Below are 18778 nucleotides of genomic sequence, written 5' to 3' on the forward strand. Positions count from 1 at the left end.
GACAAAGTCAGCATGGATTTGTGAAAGGAAAATCATGTCTGACGAATCTCATAGAATTTTTTGAGGATGTAACTAGTAGAGTGGATAGGGGAGAACCAGTGGATGTGGTATATTTGGATTTTCAGAAGGCTTTTGACAAGGTCCCACACAGGAGATTAGTGTGCAAACTTAAAGCACACGGTATTGGGGGTAAGGTATTGGTGTGGGTGGAGAGTTGGTTAGCAGACAGGAAGCAAAGAGTGGGAATAAACGGGACCTTTTCAGAATGGCAGGCGGTGACTAGTGGGGTACCGCAAGGCTCAGTGCTGGGACCCCAGTTGTTTACAATATATATTAATGACTTGGATGAGGGAATTAAATGCAGCATCTCCAAGTTTGCGGATGACACGAAGCTGGGTGGCAGTGTTAGCTGTGAGGAGGATGCTAAGAGGATGCAGGTTGACTTGGATAGGTTGGGTGAGTGGGCAAATTCATGGCAGATGCAATTTAATGTGGATAAATGTGAAGTTATCCACTTTGGTGGCAAAAATAGGAAAACAGGTTATTATCTGAATGGTGGCCGATTGGGAAAAGGGGAGGTGCAACGAGACCTGGGTGTCATTATACACCAGTCATTGAAAGTGGGCATGCAGGTACAGCAGGCGGTGAAAAAGGCGAATGGTATGCTGCCATTTATAGCGAGAGGATTCGAGTACAGGAGCAGGGAGGTACTACTGCAGTTGTACAAGGCCTTGGTGAGACCACACCTGGAGTATTGTGTGCAGTTTTGGTCCCCTAATCTGAGGAAAGACATCCTTGCCATAGAGGGAGTACAGAGAAGGTTCACCAGATTGATTCCTGGGATGGCAGGACTTTCATATGAAGAAAGACTGGATGAACTGGGCTTGTACTCGTTGGAATTTAGAAGATTGAGGGGGGATCTGATTGAAACGTATAAGATCCTAAAGGGATTGGACAGGCTAGATGCAGGAAGATTGTTTCCGATGTTGGGGAAGTCCAGAACGAGGGGTCACAGTTTGAGGATAGAGGGGAAGCCTTTTAGGACCGAGATTAGGAAAAACTTCTTCACACAGAGAGTGGTGAATCTGTGGAATTCTCTGCCACTGGAAACAGTTGAGGCCAGTTCATTGGCTATATTTAAGAGGGAGTTAGATATGGCCCTTGTGGCTACGGGGGTCAGGGGGTATGGAGGGAAGGCTGGGGCGGTGTTCTGAGTTGGATGATCAGCCATGATCATAATAAATGGCGGTGCAGGCTCGAAGGGCCGAATGGCCTACTCCTGCACCTATTTTCTATGATTTCTATAACAAATGCAACACTAAATAATAAACATAACAATAAATAGTAAAACACAACAGCCACATATCAGTTATAAGTGTCCAGTGCACGTTAAAAGTGTTCAAAGTAGAGTCAGGTAGAGCAGCTATTTAGCAGTCTGACTGTCTGTGGGAGGAAGCTGTTTAGTAGCCTTGTGGTTTTAGTTTTGATGCTCCTGTAACGTTTGCCTGATGGCAGAAGAACAAACAGTTCATGGAGAGGGTGTGAGGGGTCTTTAATGATGTATCGTGTCTTCTGGAGGCATCGACTCTGAAAGAGGTCTTGGACAGAAGGTAGGGAGACCCCAATAACCTTCTCTGCACCCCTAACCACCCTCTGCAAGGCTCTTTTGTCGACAGCAGTGCAGCTGGAGTACCAGGTTGTGATGCAAAAGGTCAGCACACTCTCAACCACGCCTCTGTAGAATGTAGTTAAGATGTTAGTGGGGAGTGATGCTTGTTTAAGCTTCCTCAGAAACTGCAATCTCTGCTGGGCCCGTTTCACAATCCCAGTGGTGTTTCTGGACCAGGTGAGATTGTCCGAGATCTGCACCCCAAGGAACTTGATGTTTTCCAGTCTCTCCACTGTAGAGCCGCTGATGCTGAGGGGTGTGTGCTCAGACTGAGACCGTCTGAAATCGACGATTATCTCCTTGGTTTTGGTGACATTAAGCATCAAGTTGTTATCCCTACACCAGCTCTCTAGGTGTTTGACCTCCTCCGTGTACATAGATTCATCATTTTTTCTGATGAACCTCACCACTGTGGTATTATCTGCAAATTTAATGATCAGGTTCTCCTTGTATCTGACTGCACAGTCATGTGTTAGCAGTGTAAATAGCAATGGGCTAAGCACACAGCCTTGTGGGGATCCAGTGCTCAGTGTCATGGAGTCATAGATGTTCCTGCCAACACGGACTGACTGTGGTCTTCCTGTCAAGAAATCGAGAATCCAGCGACACATGGCAGTGCATTTCAAAAGGACAAGAATATAAAAATAGTGATGTGGTGCTGAGGTTTTATTGCCTTATCTTGAGTATTGTGAGCAGTTTCGGGATCCTTATCTAAGAAAATGCGCGATGGCATTGTAGTAGGTTCAGCGGAGGTTAACCAGGCTGAATCCAGGAATAAAATGGATATCATACGAACAATGTTTAATAGCTCTGCGTTTGTACTCGCTCGCATTAAGAAAGATGAGGGGGTATCTCACTGAAGCCTTTTCGATGTTGAAAGGCCTAGACAGAGTAGATGGAACCTAAGGCAAGACGGCAGAACCTCAGGATAGAGGACCGTCCAGTTAAAGCCGAGATGCAGATACGTTTCTGCTGAACTTGTGGAATTTGTTATCACGGGCAGGTGTAGAGGCCAGGTCGTTGGGTGCATTTAAGGCAGAGCTTGTTAGGTTCTTGATTGGACACGATATCAAAGGATATGGGGAGAAGCCGAGGAGTGGGGCTGAGTTGGGAAAGAAAGGATAATCCTTGAGTGAATGACCGAGCAGACTCGAAGGGCCAATGGGCCTAACTCTGCTCCACTCCTATGTCTTATGGTTATGGTCTCTGAATCAGATACAGTATGTCTAACATTGAGGAACACGTGTGGAGGCAGATTAAGGGAAGGTGTACAATTACAGGGTTGTCATCAGAGTCCTTAACTTACTTCATATGAAGGGAAACCTCCTTAGTGCAAGTAGTTTATTTCAGGCAGAATTTGTTACGGCAGAATATGACTATATAGAGGAGGAGTTGGACTCCACTGGTGCAGGTGACTGAATATTCAATGAGTGAACAGTTAGGGAAGAGTGAACTCAACTCCTTCAGTATAACGTTAGATACGGATAAGGATGGACATTGCAGGGGAGCTTAAAGAGGAACAGGGCAAATTACCAGAAGCAGGCAGCAGTAACTCGGGAGAATCAACTGTGGAGGGTGTGAAAGGACCAACAGCGCAGCCTACAGCACAGTTATGTTCCAGTCTGATGGAAGGACAAGAATAACAAGAGAACCGCGAAAATCAAAAAGTCATGAATCCAGTGAAAGAGTAAAAGAAAAATATATGTAAAGTTTAGGAAGGTAGATTCAGACGGAGCTCTGGATGAGTAAAAAGAAGCCAAAGAAGAACTTAAAAAGGGAATTAGGAAAGTCAGGAATGTCTATGAAAAGTCCCTGGCCAGTAGAACTAAAGAGAATTCCAAGGCCTTCTGTAAATAAACAGGATCAAGAAAATAACTAGGTAGAGTGTGGGATACTCAAGGATAAAGGGCCGAACATTTGTTTGGATGCAAAGGATACCGGTGAGGTCCTGAGTGACTACCGTACATCAGCATTTGCCAAGGGGAAGGACGTGGAGAATGGGGAGATGAGTGCCGAATGTGTTAATTTACAAGGGCATTTCTAAGTAAAGGAAGAGGTAATGGTGGGTCTCTTAAAGGTTATTGAGGTGGATAGGCCCACAGAGCCTGATGTGGTATATTCTGCGTTACTGAGAGAGGCAAGGGAAGAGATGGCTGGGACTTTGACCAATAATCTTGCGTCCTCCCTATCCACAGGTAAGGTCATGGGGGACTGGTGAGCAGCCAATGTTGATCCGTTATCCAAGAAGAAAACCAGGGGTAATCTTGGAGACTATTAATTGATGACTCTCATATCAGTGACAGGGAAGTTCAACAGAGAAACATAGAAAACCTACAGCACAATACAGGCCTTTCGGCCCACAGTGTTATGCCGAACATGTCCTTACTTTAGAAATCACTGCCATTACCCAAAACCCTCTATTGTTCTAAGCTCCATGTACCTATCCAGGAGTCTCTTAAAAACCCTATCGTATCCGCCTCCACCACCATTGGCGGCAGCCCATTCCATGCACTCACCGCTCTTTGCCTAAGAAAAAAGAATTACACCAAGTCATCTCCTCTGTACCTATGTCCAAGCTCCTTAAAACTATGCCCTCTCGAGCTAGCCATTTCAACCCTGGGAGAAAGCCTCTGGCTATCCACACGATCAAGGCCTCTCATCATCTTGTACACCTGTATCAGCTTATCTCTCATCCTCCATCGCTCCAAGGAGAAAAAGTCAAGTTCTCTCCATCTATTCTCATATTCCCCAACCTAGGCAAAGTTCTTGTAAATCTCCTCTACAGCCTTTCTCTAGTTTCCACGTCTTTCTTGCAGTAGGGTGACCACAACTGATCACAGTAAATGGGCTTGAGCAGGGTCCTATATAGCTGTAACATTAAATCCCTGCTCCTGAACGCAATCCCACTGTTGATGAAGGCCAAAGCACTGTATGCCTTCTTAACCACATAGTCATTCTGTGCAGCAGCTTTGAGTGTCCTATGGACTCGGACCCCAAGATCCCTCTGATCCTCCACACTACCAAGAGTCTTACCATTAATACTATATTCCGTCGTCATATTTGATCTACCAAATTGAATCACCTCTCACTTATTTGGGTTGAACTCCATCTGCCACTTCTCAGCCCAGTCTTGCATCCTATCTATGTCCCGTTGTAACTTCTGACAGTCCTCTCCACTATCCTCAACACACCCAACCTTTGTGTCATCAGCAAACTTACTAAACCATACTTCTACTTCCTCATCCAGGTCGTTTATAAAAATCACGAAGAGTAAGAGTCCCAGAACAGATCCCAGATGCATACCACTGGTCAACGAACTCCATGCAGAATATGACCTGTCGAGAACCACTCCTTGCCTTCTGTGGGCAAGCCAATCCTGGATCCACAAAGCAAGGTCCCCTTGGATCGCTATAAGCCTTGCATCGTGTACCTTATCAAATGCCTTGCAGAAATCCATATACACTACATCTACTGCTCTACCTTCATCAATGTGTCTGTGTGTTTAGTTTCATCCTCAAAAAATTCAGTCGGGCTCATAAGGCTCGACCTTCCTTTGACAAAGCCATGCTGACTGTTTCTAATCGTATTATGCATCTCCAAATGTTCATAAACCCTGCCTCTCAGGATTTTCTCCATCAACTTACGAACCACTGAAGTAAGACTCGCTGATATATAATTTCCAGGGCTATCTCTACTCCTTTTCTTGCATAAGGAAACAACATCTGGTACCCTCCAATCATCCGGAACCTCTCCCATCCCCATTGATGATGCAAATATCATTCCAGAGGCTCAGAAATCTCCTCCGTTGCCTCCCATAGTAACCTGGGGTGTATCCCGTCCGTCCACGTGACTTATCTATCTTGATGTTTTCCAAAAGCTCCAGCACATCCTCTTTCTTAATGTCTATATGCTCAAGCTTTTCAGTCCGCTGTAAGTCACTCAAACAATTGCTAAGGTCCTTTTCCGAAGTGAATACTGAAGCAAAGGATTCATTAAGTGAACACACACAGATCCGTAAAACAGCACAATCTCAAAGACAATATTGAACTGGTAGAAACTCTGGAAATACTGCTGTGACAAGTGTACGTATGCAAACACCATAGCGCTCCCAGGTTCTGTCCTTAATTCATGATGAGCTCCCGATTCTGTTCCTAGCGAATCGGAGCGCCTGAATTTTTTGGGTCCAAACGGATCATTGCACCCTGAGCAAAGTGCAGTTGATAACCCGCTCGTAAACCTGGACTTCGCCTTAATCAGCAGGCAACTCCACACCCTGCTCCCCGGCGCTTGCATTGAACCACACAAATACCAATTCAATCAAATAGTGCCTAAAGCCTTGCTGATCTTTATTGTTCAGTGTGTCCTACCTGTTAGAGCGGCTACGGATTCTGTTACCACCCCGAACAATGTGACACTGCTCCATGGGCTTTGCAGGCAAGTAAACACTCTCTCTGGTTAAAAATCAGCTCTTGGTGACAATCATTAACTAAATACACAGATTTATCAGCGCGTCTCTCCGTGGTAAGCCACACGTGTCGTGCTTTGTAAACAGAACAGTTGGGACAGGTTACCTCTGTTCATTCTGTGCCAGTGTAAACGAAAATTCTACCATTAACCCTGGGAGCTGCACTTCAGAACAATCACTGTGATTTACCGCTAGTTGCATGATCAAGACGTCGGTTCAGTTACACGTGCCATTACACTTGTCAGAATAGACAATGTTGGTCTGCCCGGTGATTGATTGGGAATCTGCCCAGCAATAGACTGGCTGTCTATGCAGTGATCGACAGACAGTCCGCTCAATGTCTGTCAGAGGTACTTCCTATGAATGACAGATAATCCGCACGGTGATTGACAGGCTGCCCGCCCAGTGATTGACAGGGAATCTGCCCAGTGATTGACAGGGAATGTGAACAACGATTCACAGAGATTCCGCTCAATGATAGACACGATGGCTGCACAGTCATTAAATGAAGACTTGCATAGTGACTGCTAGCAAGTAACACACACAATGCAAACGGACCCCCCCCCCCCCCCCGCGGATCAGGAAATATCTTTACAGGCTGACAAAAGTGATATGTTGGCGATAGTTTTTCAGGGACTTCATCAAGCCTGCCAAGGTAACCTCACCACAGTGACAGGGACGGCATCAATCTGGTTAGCAGCTCCGGTGCCTGCCTAACGCTCACCCGAATTCGACTGTATACCAGTACTAGCCTGATAGAGGGAAACTCCCTAGACTGATAAAACTCACTGCATTTCACCACTGGATGCTCTGCGTCAGGTGAACAGGACAGAGACACCACCGATACGTCTGTGCACAACAGTCATAAGGGTATTCCACCGCCTTTGTCTTTAAAAGACTAAACTGCCCTGTCTTTGCAGATTAAGGTCTAGCCATCAAGCTGTAGTGCTGCGTCCAAAATAGCGGAGGTGAGCCAAGTTATCATGAAGTACACAGCGGTCTCTGATGTCCGTCCAAAACGACCATCTTGTTCTATAGTCTTCAGATATATTTTCTAGAGACCGTACACCCGAAAGCAGAAGATTGAGAGTGGGTCCAGGCCTCTGAGCTTCAATCATATCCGCAGACCAGGTCCGCACCCGCGCTTCCAGTTGTTTACAGCGGATCTGCAGTCGCAACAATGTCTGCAGTGTGGGATTCGCCGATATCGCTATGTTTTATTATCGATAGATTATTTTAAAGTTATACAATGATGTCCTTGCAGCACCTGATTACCTTGTGATCTCTGTCTCGGAACTAAACGTCAGAACATCTTCAAGAGGGTCAGACCCTGATGGCTTACCTGTTTGGGTATTTGAAAGCAGTGCCAACCAACGGGCGGAAGTGCTCAGGGACATTTTCCATCTCTCACTGCTGTAGTCGGAGGCTCTCAGCTGCTTCAATCGAGCGACATCATGCCAATGTCCAAGAAGAGCATGGTGAGCTGCCTTAACAACTGTCATTCAGTTCAACTCAGATACTATGATGGAATGCTTTGAGAAGTCGGTCATGGCGAAAATCAACTCCTGCCTGAGCAAGGACATGGTCCCGCTGTGATCTGCCTACTGCCCTGACAGGTCGGCAGAGGATGCAGTCTTAATGGCTATTCTCTCTCCCTAGAATCACATGGACAAGATCAATACCTACATCATGTTGTTTTTTTATTAATTTCTTTTTATGAACGTTGGATATAATCATACCATCGAGTCAAATAACAAAGTCCAAAACCTGGCTTTCTGTACCTCGCTCAGCAAATGAATCCTTGAGTTACTCACCGGGAGACCACAGACAGTCCGGATCGGAAATAACAAATTCTTTTCGCTGACGATCAACACTGGTGCAGCTCAGGGATGCATCCATAGTCCACGGATCTACTCTCTCTACACCCATGAGCACCAAATATACATTTGCCGATGACACAAATATACTTGACAGATTTTCAGGTGGTGACGAGCAGGTCAGCGAGATAGGTTTAGCTGGCTGAATGATATCGTGACCTTGCGGGCAACGTCAGTAAGACCCAGGGATTCGTAGTGGACTTCACGAAGAAGAAGTCGAGGAAACGTACATCAGTACTTATCTAGGGGCCAGCAATGGAATGGGTGAGCAGTTTCAAGTTCCCGGGTATCAACACCTCTGAAGATCTCTCCTGGCCCCAACATATTCGTGCAATTACAAAGAAGTTTGTGGAAACTTGGTAAGTCACTAAAGACACTCGCTGTTTTCTACAGATGTCCGGTGGAGAGCAATCTAACTGGTTGCATCCACATCTGCTACGGAGGCGAAACTCTACAGGATCGGAACGGTTGCAGACACAGCCACATCGATCATGGGCACTGGCCTTCCCGGCATCGATGGCACTTTCAGAAGGCGATGTCTCCAAAAGCAGATGTCGAGCATTAAGGAACCCTACCTTTCACTCATTGCTCCCATTAGAAGGAGGGACAGGAGGCTGAAGACAAACACACAACTTTTCAGGAACATATTCTTCCCCTCCTCCATCAAATTTCCGAATGAACATTGAACCTAGGAATACTATCTTTTTTTTTTGTTTTCTTTTTGCTTTCTTTTTGTACGATGTAGTTAGTTTTATATACATTTCCTACTGTAAGTTATGGTTTATTTTTCAATACTATGCATTGCAATGTACTGCTGCCGCAAGGTCACACATTTAACGACATACGCCAGTGATATTGAACTGGATTCTGATTCTGTCAGGCACGTTCGTGTCTATCACCCTGTGACCGCACCACCGCCAACCCCCATACAGTTCAGCAAGTGCGTCTCCCCCACCACAACTCCACAGAGGTTCGGTTCCCACGCCTGATTGAGAAATATTTCACACCATATGGAAATATCAATATTTTTCCAATAATGTAGCATTATTCATTTTCTGCTCAATTATTTAAAACTTCATTATAAACAAATGTGAAGGCAAATAATAACTAAATTCAATTGTCAGTACCAATGGAAATCCTTAGAGCACAGAAAAGTACACCACACGAAAATACCTTTCGTCCTACCCTGTCTGTGCTGAACGATGCCAATCCAAGTATTTCATGTGAACATACGAATATAGATATAGGAACACGCAGCAGCATCTATTCAATCAGGACATGGTTGATTTGACCATTACCTCCATTCCCCATTCCCCCACCTCACCATCACCGGCGCCATAGCTCTTCACTCCATATCAAATCAAGAATTCGCAAGCTCCGACATAGCCAGAACTCCACTGGCCTTTGAGGAAGAGAGTTCCAGTTCGAGTTCCGTCTATTGTCATTCAACTGTTCTCATGTATACTAGCAACGGAATCAACACTCCTCCAGAGCAATACAGTCCCAAAAACTCACACACATATCCCATCAAGTAATATTACAACAGATAAGTTAACAGATATTAATATATGCAATGCAAGTTAAAAAGAGAAAAGTATAACACTACTGGCGATTCATATGTGACGAGAACTGCGTGGTGATAGGTGTTTCAATAATTCTACTGTCTGGGGAAGAAGCTGTTGCCTATCCTAACAATCTTGCCTTAATGACACAGTTTCTCCTTCCTGATGGTAGGAGGCCAAGGAATTTGTGGGATAGATGGGAAGGATCATTGTGAATGCTGATGGACCCGCGGACGCAGCGCTCCTGATAAATATCTCTGATGGGTAGAAGAGAGAATCCGATGATTCTCCCAGCAGTCAGCACGATCTTTTGCAGGGACTTGTGGCCAGAAGCCTTTCAATTCCCGTACCAGAAGGCGACGCAGCTGGTCAGGGCGCTCTCGATGTTGCTGTTTTGAACCCTCTACAGTTTCAGCACATCTTTTCTAAGATAAGGGGCCCAACATCGCTCACAACCCTCCAAGTGAGGCCTCGGCAGTGCTTTATAAAGTTTTAACAGAGCATCCTTGTTTTTCTTTTTATTCTACTCATCTAACATTGCACTTGCTTCCTCACCACACACTCAACCTGCAAATCAACATGTAAGAAATTCTGCACAAAGACTCCCAAGGTCCTTTGCACCTCAAATTTTTACCATTCTTCTAATCTGTCTATGTCCCTCTGTAGCCTCTCCTTTCCACCTATGTTCATATTGTCTGCAAAATTAGTTACAAAGCCATCCAAATCATTGACAAAACTCTAAAAGGAATCAGCATCAACACAGACCCTTGTGGAACACCACTAGTCGCCGGCAACCAACCAGAAAAGGCTCCTTTTATTCCCACTCTCATGCCAATGCATGCTAGAATGTTTCCTATAATGCTCGGAGCTTGTTAAGCAGCCTCTGTGGCCTTCTGAAAATCCAAGTACATAACATCATCCGATTCTCCTTTGTCTCTCCTGCCGACTATGTATTTAAAGAATTCCAACAGATTTGTCAGGTAAGATTTTCCTTTGAGGAAACCATGCTGAATACGGCCTATTTTATCACGTGTCTTAAGTACCCTGAGAACTCATTCTTGATAATCGACTCCGACATCTTCCCGACCACTGAGGTCAAATTAACTGGACGGTAGTTTTCTTTCTTCTACCTCTCTCCCTTGTTGAAGAGTAGAGTGACATTTGCAGTTTCCCAGTCTTCTGAAACCATTCCAGAATCTAGTGATCCTTCAAAGATTATTACGAATGCCTCATGATCTCTTCAGCCAACCTTTTTAGAACGCTGGGTTGTCCACGTTACTAACCTACCTTCAGACCTTTCTGTTTCCCAAGAAATGTCATTTCACATTTCATGGCCCCAGAAACTTGGAACTTCCACAATACTGCCAGTGGCTTCCACAGTGAAGACTGATTGAAAATACTTAATGAGTTTGTCCGCTATTTGGATGATGTCCACTTTCGCCTCTCTTTTACGCTTTCTGCATTTGAAGAAACTTTTGGTATCATCTTTAATATTATTGTCTAGGCTTAGTTACTTATTCCATCTTCACCTTCTTAATGACTTTATTGACATGAACAGACTGTGGCCTTTGCATTATGAAGCCCGGGGTATAGTTACGGTGAATGAACGAGAACAGTTTACCCACCAGCTTCTGTGAGATAAAAGCCAAGGTGGAGATGATGAGCAGTGTCCTGGCGTATGTGTTACTAATTCCTGGTGGGACGTGAAGGAGTGGAGGTGCAGAAGCATCAACACCATCGATTTGAGTGATAGGTGACCTAGAAATGTTTCAATAAAGATCGGATTGAATGCCATCCATAATGGGCAGCTAAAAGCAATTCATTTCTTTTTTTCAGAGGTCAGCATCTCTGGACTGCAGTCATTGAGACGTCTTTCCATCGACCTTTTTGGAACCGCAATGATGGTGGCCGCCTAGAAGCCCGAGGGGACAGTGAACTGTTCCAGAGAGATGATGAAGATAGCTCTTAGAACCTGCCAACCGGGCTGCACAGTCCCACAGAATCCTTCCACATAAGTTATCAGGATCCGCAGCTATACATGGGTTGACCTTGGCTTGGGGGTCTTCCTCACATCAGCTGCGGCCAGACAGAGTGTCTGTTCCTTGTGGGTTTTGGGGTGGGGAGGGGTGAGTCATCGTTCCCGACATGTCGTTCCGTGTATCAAACTGAGCATAAAAGACCTGAGAACTGTCTTATTCCGCCAATATGACGGCAGAATCCCAATCTCTCACCGTCAGCCATGATTTGTCTTCACGTTGATATGTTTAATAACGGTGACTTCGTCAATGCCCTTCAGAGATCTGGCATATTCATCGATGTTAATGTGACGGTCGTAGGTAGCCGCCTCTCTGAACGTGATCCAGCCCGTGTTTTCAAAACAGCTCCACAATGCTGAGGTTTCTCCCTCTGGTCAGGTCTGTATCTCCCTCTGAACTCGTTTGACTAGTTTTGTCAGTGGCTGATATGCAGGAATCTCCACAACAGCTAAGATGTCAGAGAGGCAGACTCAGTGCAGAGACCCTCCTCATCTCCAACCTAAATCTTCTCCCCGAATCTTGAGGCAATGTCCCCTAGTTCAAGGGTCCCCACCCTTTTTCGCACTGCGGACCGGTTTCATATTGACAATATTCTTGTGGACCGGCCGACCGGTGGGGCGGGGGGGTCGGGGGTGGTAGGGTTGCCAACGGACTAGAGCAGCAGTGCAGTCAAATACGCTGGGTTTACCCCGAGAAAGACTACAATTACCATGAAGCCGTGCGTGGGCACCAGTGTGCATGCGTGTACGATTTCCACCCCCCCCCCCATCGTTTTTGGCGATTGTCTTCGGAGGAGGGGGGTGGGGGGTGTTAATCACTACCAGAATATTGGTGATAAGTGGCTAATGCACTCAATTTCCTTTCTAAAAGGGTTTATCTAACGAATTTAATATTAAGCACACAGCGCTTATTTTCCTCGCATGAAAATAGTGATAAGTCAATTATCAGGGGAGCTTGAAGTAAGTGTTGAATGAACTTCCGGTAGAAGTGATAGAGGCAGGTTCGATACTATCATTTAAAGAAAAATTGGATAGGTATATGGACAGGAAAGGAATGGAGGGTTATGGGCTGAGTGCAGGTCGGTGGGACTAGGTGAGAGTAGCGTTTGGCACGGACTAGAAGGGGTGAGATCGCCTGTTTCCGTGCTGTAATTGTTATATGGTTATATAAGTCAATAGCATCATAACATTTTAAGTAACGTTTGGATATTAAACACACAGCACATATTTTCCCCGTATGAACATATAAAATCATTGCAACACACCAATATCACTGAATCAGTGGGAGCCCTGGGCTTGTTTTCCTGCAACAAGACGGTCCTATCGAGGGGTGACGGGAGACAGCGATACTCGAAGGAGGTTCCTTATGTCCAGTCTGTTCCGCAATTTAGTTTTTGTTGCATTCATTGCAGAGATTTGATGGAAATGGAAGCAACGTTTTCAGTGCTTCCGTGACTATCTCAGGATTTTTAGCCTTGACTTTGATCCAGAATGCCGGCAGAGATGTTATATCAAGCATACTTTTCAGCCCGTCGTCATTTGCAAGCTGGAGGAGTTGATCTCCTTCCCGCGCTGACATGGATGACGCGCTGTTAATGACCTCGCGTGCGTAATGGCTCCACAGTGGGCGTGACGGGGAATGAGGAAAGGTGCAGCTGACTCATATCGCCAAATCATATCGTTTCCTCGCGGCCCGGTGGCTGGGGACGGCTGCCCCAGTTCTATCTCACCTACCAATGGAAACAAATTTCCTACTTCTATCTTATGTCAGAGAGACAGACTCAGTGCCAGAGACCCGGCCACTGTGACTTTTCTCTATTAGGTCACCGCCTCACAACAGTATCCAAAGTGGTGAGGAGGCTGGCCACAGGGATACTCTGCACTGGCTCCCGAAACCCCTTTTTCTCTTCCTGGTTGTCACCCAGTTTCCCGTGCCCTGTACCTTGGGTGTAACTACCTCTCTATTTGTCTAATCCGCCACCCCTCAGCGTCTCGAATGATCCAGAGTTCATCCAGTTCCAGCCCCAACTCGTTTAACACGGCTTGTAAGAAGCTGCAGCCTCTCGCAGTTGTAGTTGTCAGGGACACTGGAGGTCTCGCTGCCTATCCACATCCCTGAAGAGGAGCATTCAACGATCCTGCCTGGAATCTCTGCTGTCCTAACTGAGCAGATGTAGTTTACCAGGAGATGTTACTTTATTTCTTTTTCTTTCTCTGACTGAAGTCTCTCTTGCTGAAGCCTCGAAGAGCCTCAAGATCACCACTCTCACTCCGTCCACTTAGACAATGGCCACTGCGACAATACACAGTTACTGAATTGATTGTACACACTACTATAGAGTTTTATCAGGTAGCAACGTAGCTTCCTGGCTTTTTCACTCAGTGCCTTGACTAATAAAGGCAACCATGCCATTTGCCTTCTTAAACACCCTTTCAATCTCTGCAGCCACAGTCAGGGAGCTGTGGACTTGGATTCCAATATCCCTCTGTTCATCAACACCATTCAGGGTCTTGCATTTAACAGTGTACTGCCTTTTTACATTTGACCCAGTGAGGTGCCAAGGAGAGGGTCTGATTCCAGGAATGAAAGGGTTATCATACGATGAACGTTTGATGGCTTTGGGTTTGTACTCGCTGCAATTCAGAAGGCTGAGGAGGATCTCACTAAAACCATTCAAATGCTGAAAGGCCTGGACAGAGTAGATGTGGAAAGGACGTTTCCCATGGTGGGAGAGACTAGGATAAAAGTGCACAGACTCAGGATAGAGGGCTGCCCTTTCAAAACAGGGATGCAGATAAATTTCTTCAGCCAAAGGGTGGTGCATTTGTGGAATTTCTTCCACGTGCAGCTGTGGAGGCCATGTCACTGGTGTATTTAAGGCAGAGATTGATAGGTTCTTGCTTGGACATGACAACAAACGTTATGGGGAAAATGCTGGGAACTGGGGTTGAGGAGGAGATAAAAAGGGTTAGCCATAATTGAACGGTGGAGCAGACTCAACCGGCCTGGTGGCCTAATTCTGCTCCGAAGTCTTATAGTCATATGGTCTTATGATCATCACTGCTCAAATCTCATTGTTTTCTCTCAGGTCCTGTTGAATTTATTGCCAAGTGCACAAATATGGGAAGGTACAGGTACAGAGAAACACTGACTTGTAGAAGCGTTATTGGCAAGTACATTCAGATAACACACGGAAAATCAATTATACAAAACTCTGCCAGTAACAATACAGAAATATACATTTTGTGTCATTATCAAGGTATAAATTTTGTGTCACGATCAATATATAACTGTACATTTTGTGTCATTAACAAGGTATAAATATAAATTTTGTGTCATGACCAATATATAATTATACATTTTATATTATTGAGAACATATAAATATTCATTTTGAATCAATAACAGACTCGGAAATGTTGAATTTGGTCCCTCAACCAAATTGTTGACACAGTTTGGGAACAACTGGGCTCCAACAACTGGTCCCTACAACACCGACTGGATCAGCCTGCAGGCCCAACAAGGGTCTGATTATTCCATTTCTTTAAACACACAGACAACAGGAACAGGAGCAGGCCACAGGAGATGGGATGGTGTGGTGGGAGGTTATCTCAATGACTGACCCTGTGTGTGTGTGTGTGATGTGACGCTGTGGAGGGATCTTCACTATGCCTGACACAAGAAATTTGTAATCGGATAGCCCAAAGTGAGACTTTCTCAAGGTCTGACCATGGAGATGTATCGTGGGATGGTGTGGAGGGAATTCGCTGTCTCTCACCCTGTGACTATGTGATGTGAGGGAGCATCACTCTGTGTCTGACACAGGACTTTTGTCATGGTATGGCCCGGTGTAAGCTTTTCCCAATGTCTGACCCTCGGAGTGTATCATGGAATGATGTGGAGGGAATTCTCTGTGTCTGATCCTGTAAGTGTGATGATACTATGTGGAAGGAGATTCATTTTGTGCCTAATCCAGGGATTCTGAGCTGGGATGGTGTGGAGGGAGCATCACTCTGTGTCTGATCCAGGGAGTGTTAACTAATATGTTGTGGTGGGAGATTCACTCAATGTCTGAGCATGTGAGTGGTGATGTGACAATGTGGAGGGAGCTTCACTCTGCGTCTGACACAGGGATATTGTAATTCAACGTCCTGGAGTGAGACTGATGGGACGATACAGACGGAGCTTCACTCTGTCCGACACCCCATGCTGTTTGCTTCTGTTCCATTCTCTTGTTCGCGACCTTTGTGGACGCAGGTCAGATATGACACAGTATATGACCTTCCTATCTCTTTTGTCGTTTTTGTCTGTGAGAGTAAGAGAGCATGGGGGTCAGAATAGTGCTCATATCTGGGGGTGCGAGGAAGCGGTAATCAGCCTGGATGGGGATGAGGAGTGAAGAGATCCTGGGGACCAGACACTATCAGACTGACATCCCTCAGCCTGGAGCTGAGAAGCTGCTGTACCAGTGTGAGGAGCTCAGACCCATTATTGCAGTTCACTGGGTGTGTGGGGGCAGCAGTATCCTCAGGTCACTGTTTCTCCTCGAATGAGACTCGAGTCTGACTCCAAGACAGGAAGTTACAGCGGTTTATTGATTTCATCAGGACAAATGTAAATTAAACAATGTGTGAGCTGCTGACGTGCAGGAATAAATAAGCTGTTCCCGACTCACTGACAGTCACACTGACCCGGGTGACAGATTGAATAATCAGCTACGTTTCTCACTGTCACTCTGCATCGGGGAACTGATGATTATAAAATCACACTTCAGGGCCGTGTCCGGGATCGCTGCAGATCCAGGGTCACTGCCGAGGTATTGGTCAATTTAACATCATTATATTGGCCAGACTGCCGAATACACCGTCCTCAGCAAAGGGAGCAAAAGGATTCTGTCAAACATGAGGAAATCTGCAGATGCTGGAATTTCAAGCAACACACATCGAAGTTGCTGCTGAACGCAGCAGGCCAGGCAGCATCTCTAGGAAGAGGTACAGTCGACGTTTCAGGCCGAGACCCTTCGTCAGGACTAACTGAAGGAAGAGTGAGTAAGAGATTTGAAAGTTGGAGGGGGAGGGGGAGATCCAAAATGATAGGAGAAGACAGGAGGAGCGGGGATGGAGCCAAGAGCTGGACAGGTGATTGGCAAAGGGGATATGAGAGGATCATGGGACAGGAGGTCCGGGAAGAAAGAAAAGGGGGGAAGGGAACCTAGAGGATGGGCAAGGGGTATAGACAGAAGGACAGAGAGAGAAAAAGAATGTATGTATATAAATAAATAAATAAATAAATAAATAGATAAATAACAGATGGGGTACGAGGGGGAGGTGGGGCCTTAGCAGAAGTTAGAGAAGTCGATGTTCATGCCGTCAGGTTGGAGGCTACCCAGACGGAATATAAGGTGTTGTTCCTCCAACCTGAGTGTGGTTTCTCTTTACAGTAGAGGAGGCCGTGGATTGACATATCAGAATGGGAATGGGATGTGGAATTAAAATGTGTGGCCACTGGGAGATCCTGCTTTCTCTGGCGGACAGAGCGTAGGTGTTCAGCAAAACGATCTCCCAGTCTGCGTCGGGTGTCGCCAATATATAGAAGGCCACATCGGGAGCACCGGACGCAGTATATCACCCCAGCCGACTCACAGGTGAAGAAGTGTTGCCTCACCTGGAAGGACTGTCTGGGGCCCTGAATGGTGGTAAGGGAGGAAGTGTAAGGGCATGTGTAGCACTTGTTCCGCTTACAAGGATAAGTGCCAGGAGGGGGATTGGTGGGGACGAATGGACAAGGGAGTCGCATAGGGAGCGATCCCTGCAGAAAGCTGGGGGCAGGGAAAGGTGTGCTTAGTGGTGGGATCTCATTGGAGGTTTTGGAAGTTATGGAGAGTTATAAGTTGGACCCGGAGGCTGGTGGGGTGGTAGGTGAGGGCCAGGTTAACTCTAACTGGTGGGGTGGTGGGAGGATGGAGTGAGAGCAGATGTACGTGAAATGGGGGAGATGTGTTTGAGAGCAGAGTTGATAGTGGAGGAAGGGAAGCCTTTTCCTTTAAAAAAGGAGGACATCTCCCTCCTCCTGGAATGAAAAGCCTCATCCTGAGAGCAGATGTGGCGGAGACGGAGGAATTGCGAGAAGGGGATGGCATTTTTGCAAGAGATGGTGAGAAGAGGAATAGTCCAGATAGCTGTGAGAGTCAGTAGGCTTATAGTAGACATCAGTGGACAAGCTGGCTCCAGAGACAGAGACAGAAAGATCTAGAAAGGAGAGGGATGTGTCGGAAATGGACCAGGTAAACTTGAGGGCAGGATGAAAGTTGGAGGCAAAGTTAATAAAGTCAACGAGCTCAGCATGCGTGCAGGAAGCAGCGCCAATGCAGTCATCAATGTAGCGAAGGAAAAGTGGGGGACAGATACCAGAATAGGTTTGAAACATAAATTGTTCCACAAAGCCAACAAAAAGGCAGGCATAGCTAGGACCCATACGGGTGCCGATAGCTACACCTCTAGTTTGGAGGAAGTGGGAGGTGCCAAAGGAGAAATTATTAAGAGTAAGGACTAATTCTGCTAGATGGAGCAATGTGGTGGTAGAGGGGAACTGGTTAGGTCTCTCCCGGGATAATCCCACCCCGGGACACTGGTGTCCCAGACTGAAACCCGCCATCCTCAGGATCTTCCTGTCTGAGTTATTCCCCGGGGTTTCACGTGGGGGAATCTCGAACCTGCACATCTGGCGGAAGCTGCATCAGCGGACAACAGGTGGAAATAAGACACTGCAGGATCGCTTCCGGTGTCACAGAGCACGAGGCTGGTGTCAGTTCCATTAGAACCGTTGGGAATTACATCAGGCGCGTGGCCATTAAAGGGGAGGGCAGGGAATCGGCCAAAATATCCCCATCCCGCGGGCGGGGAGGTTCACACATTCAGATGTTCACAGGATCACTGTCAGTCCGGGTCTGGGTTCTTGCAGAGATCTCAGCTCCTTCTTCCCGGTCTCACTGAACCGATTCTTCACAAGCCTGAAACAGATCGAAGAATAAAGATGAAATAAACAGATTACACAACAGTGTCAGAAACAGGGGACTGGGGTTAATGTTTCAACAACAATCACAGACAAATATCACTAGAAAACCCGAGGATCCGCTGATATTTTATCACATTGAACATTAACACAAACACT

The 18778-nt window shown here is 46.1% G+C and overlaps 1 protein-coding gene across 3 annotated transcripts in view; it reads right to left on the minus strand.

Annotated features, from left to right (window-relative positions):
• Positions 1-14693: 14693 nt before the first annotated feature.
• The window catches only part of LOC140207037 (NACHT, LRR and PYD domains-containing protein 3-like), a 37376-nt gene continuing 33291 nt past the window's right edge, over positions 14694-18778 (minus strand). For all 3 annotated transcript variants that reach the window (XM_072275357.1, XM_072275356.1, XM_072275358.1), the window contains one exon: positions 14694-18617. In XM_072275357.1, the coding sequence (XP_072131458.1) occupies positions 18530-18617 (88 nt within the window). In that variant the 3' untranslated portion in view covers positions 14694-18529. The remainder of the gene's footprint in view (positions 18618-18778) is intronic.

The sequence above is a fragment of the Mobula birostris genome, chromosome 13, assembly GCF_030028105.1.
Source record: "Mobula birostris isolate sMobBir1 chromosome 13, sMobBir1.hap1, whole genome shotgun sequence".
NCBI lineage: Eukaryota > Metazoa > Chordata > Chondrichthyes > Myliobatiformes > Myliobatidae > Mobula > Mobula birostris.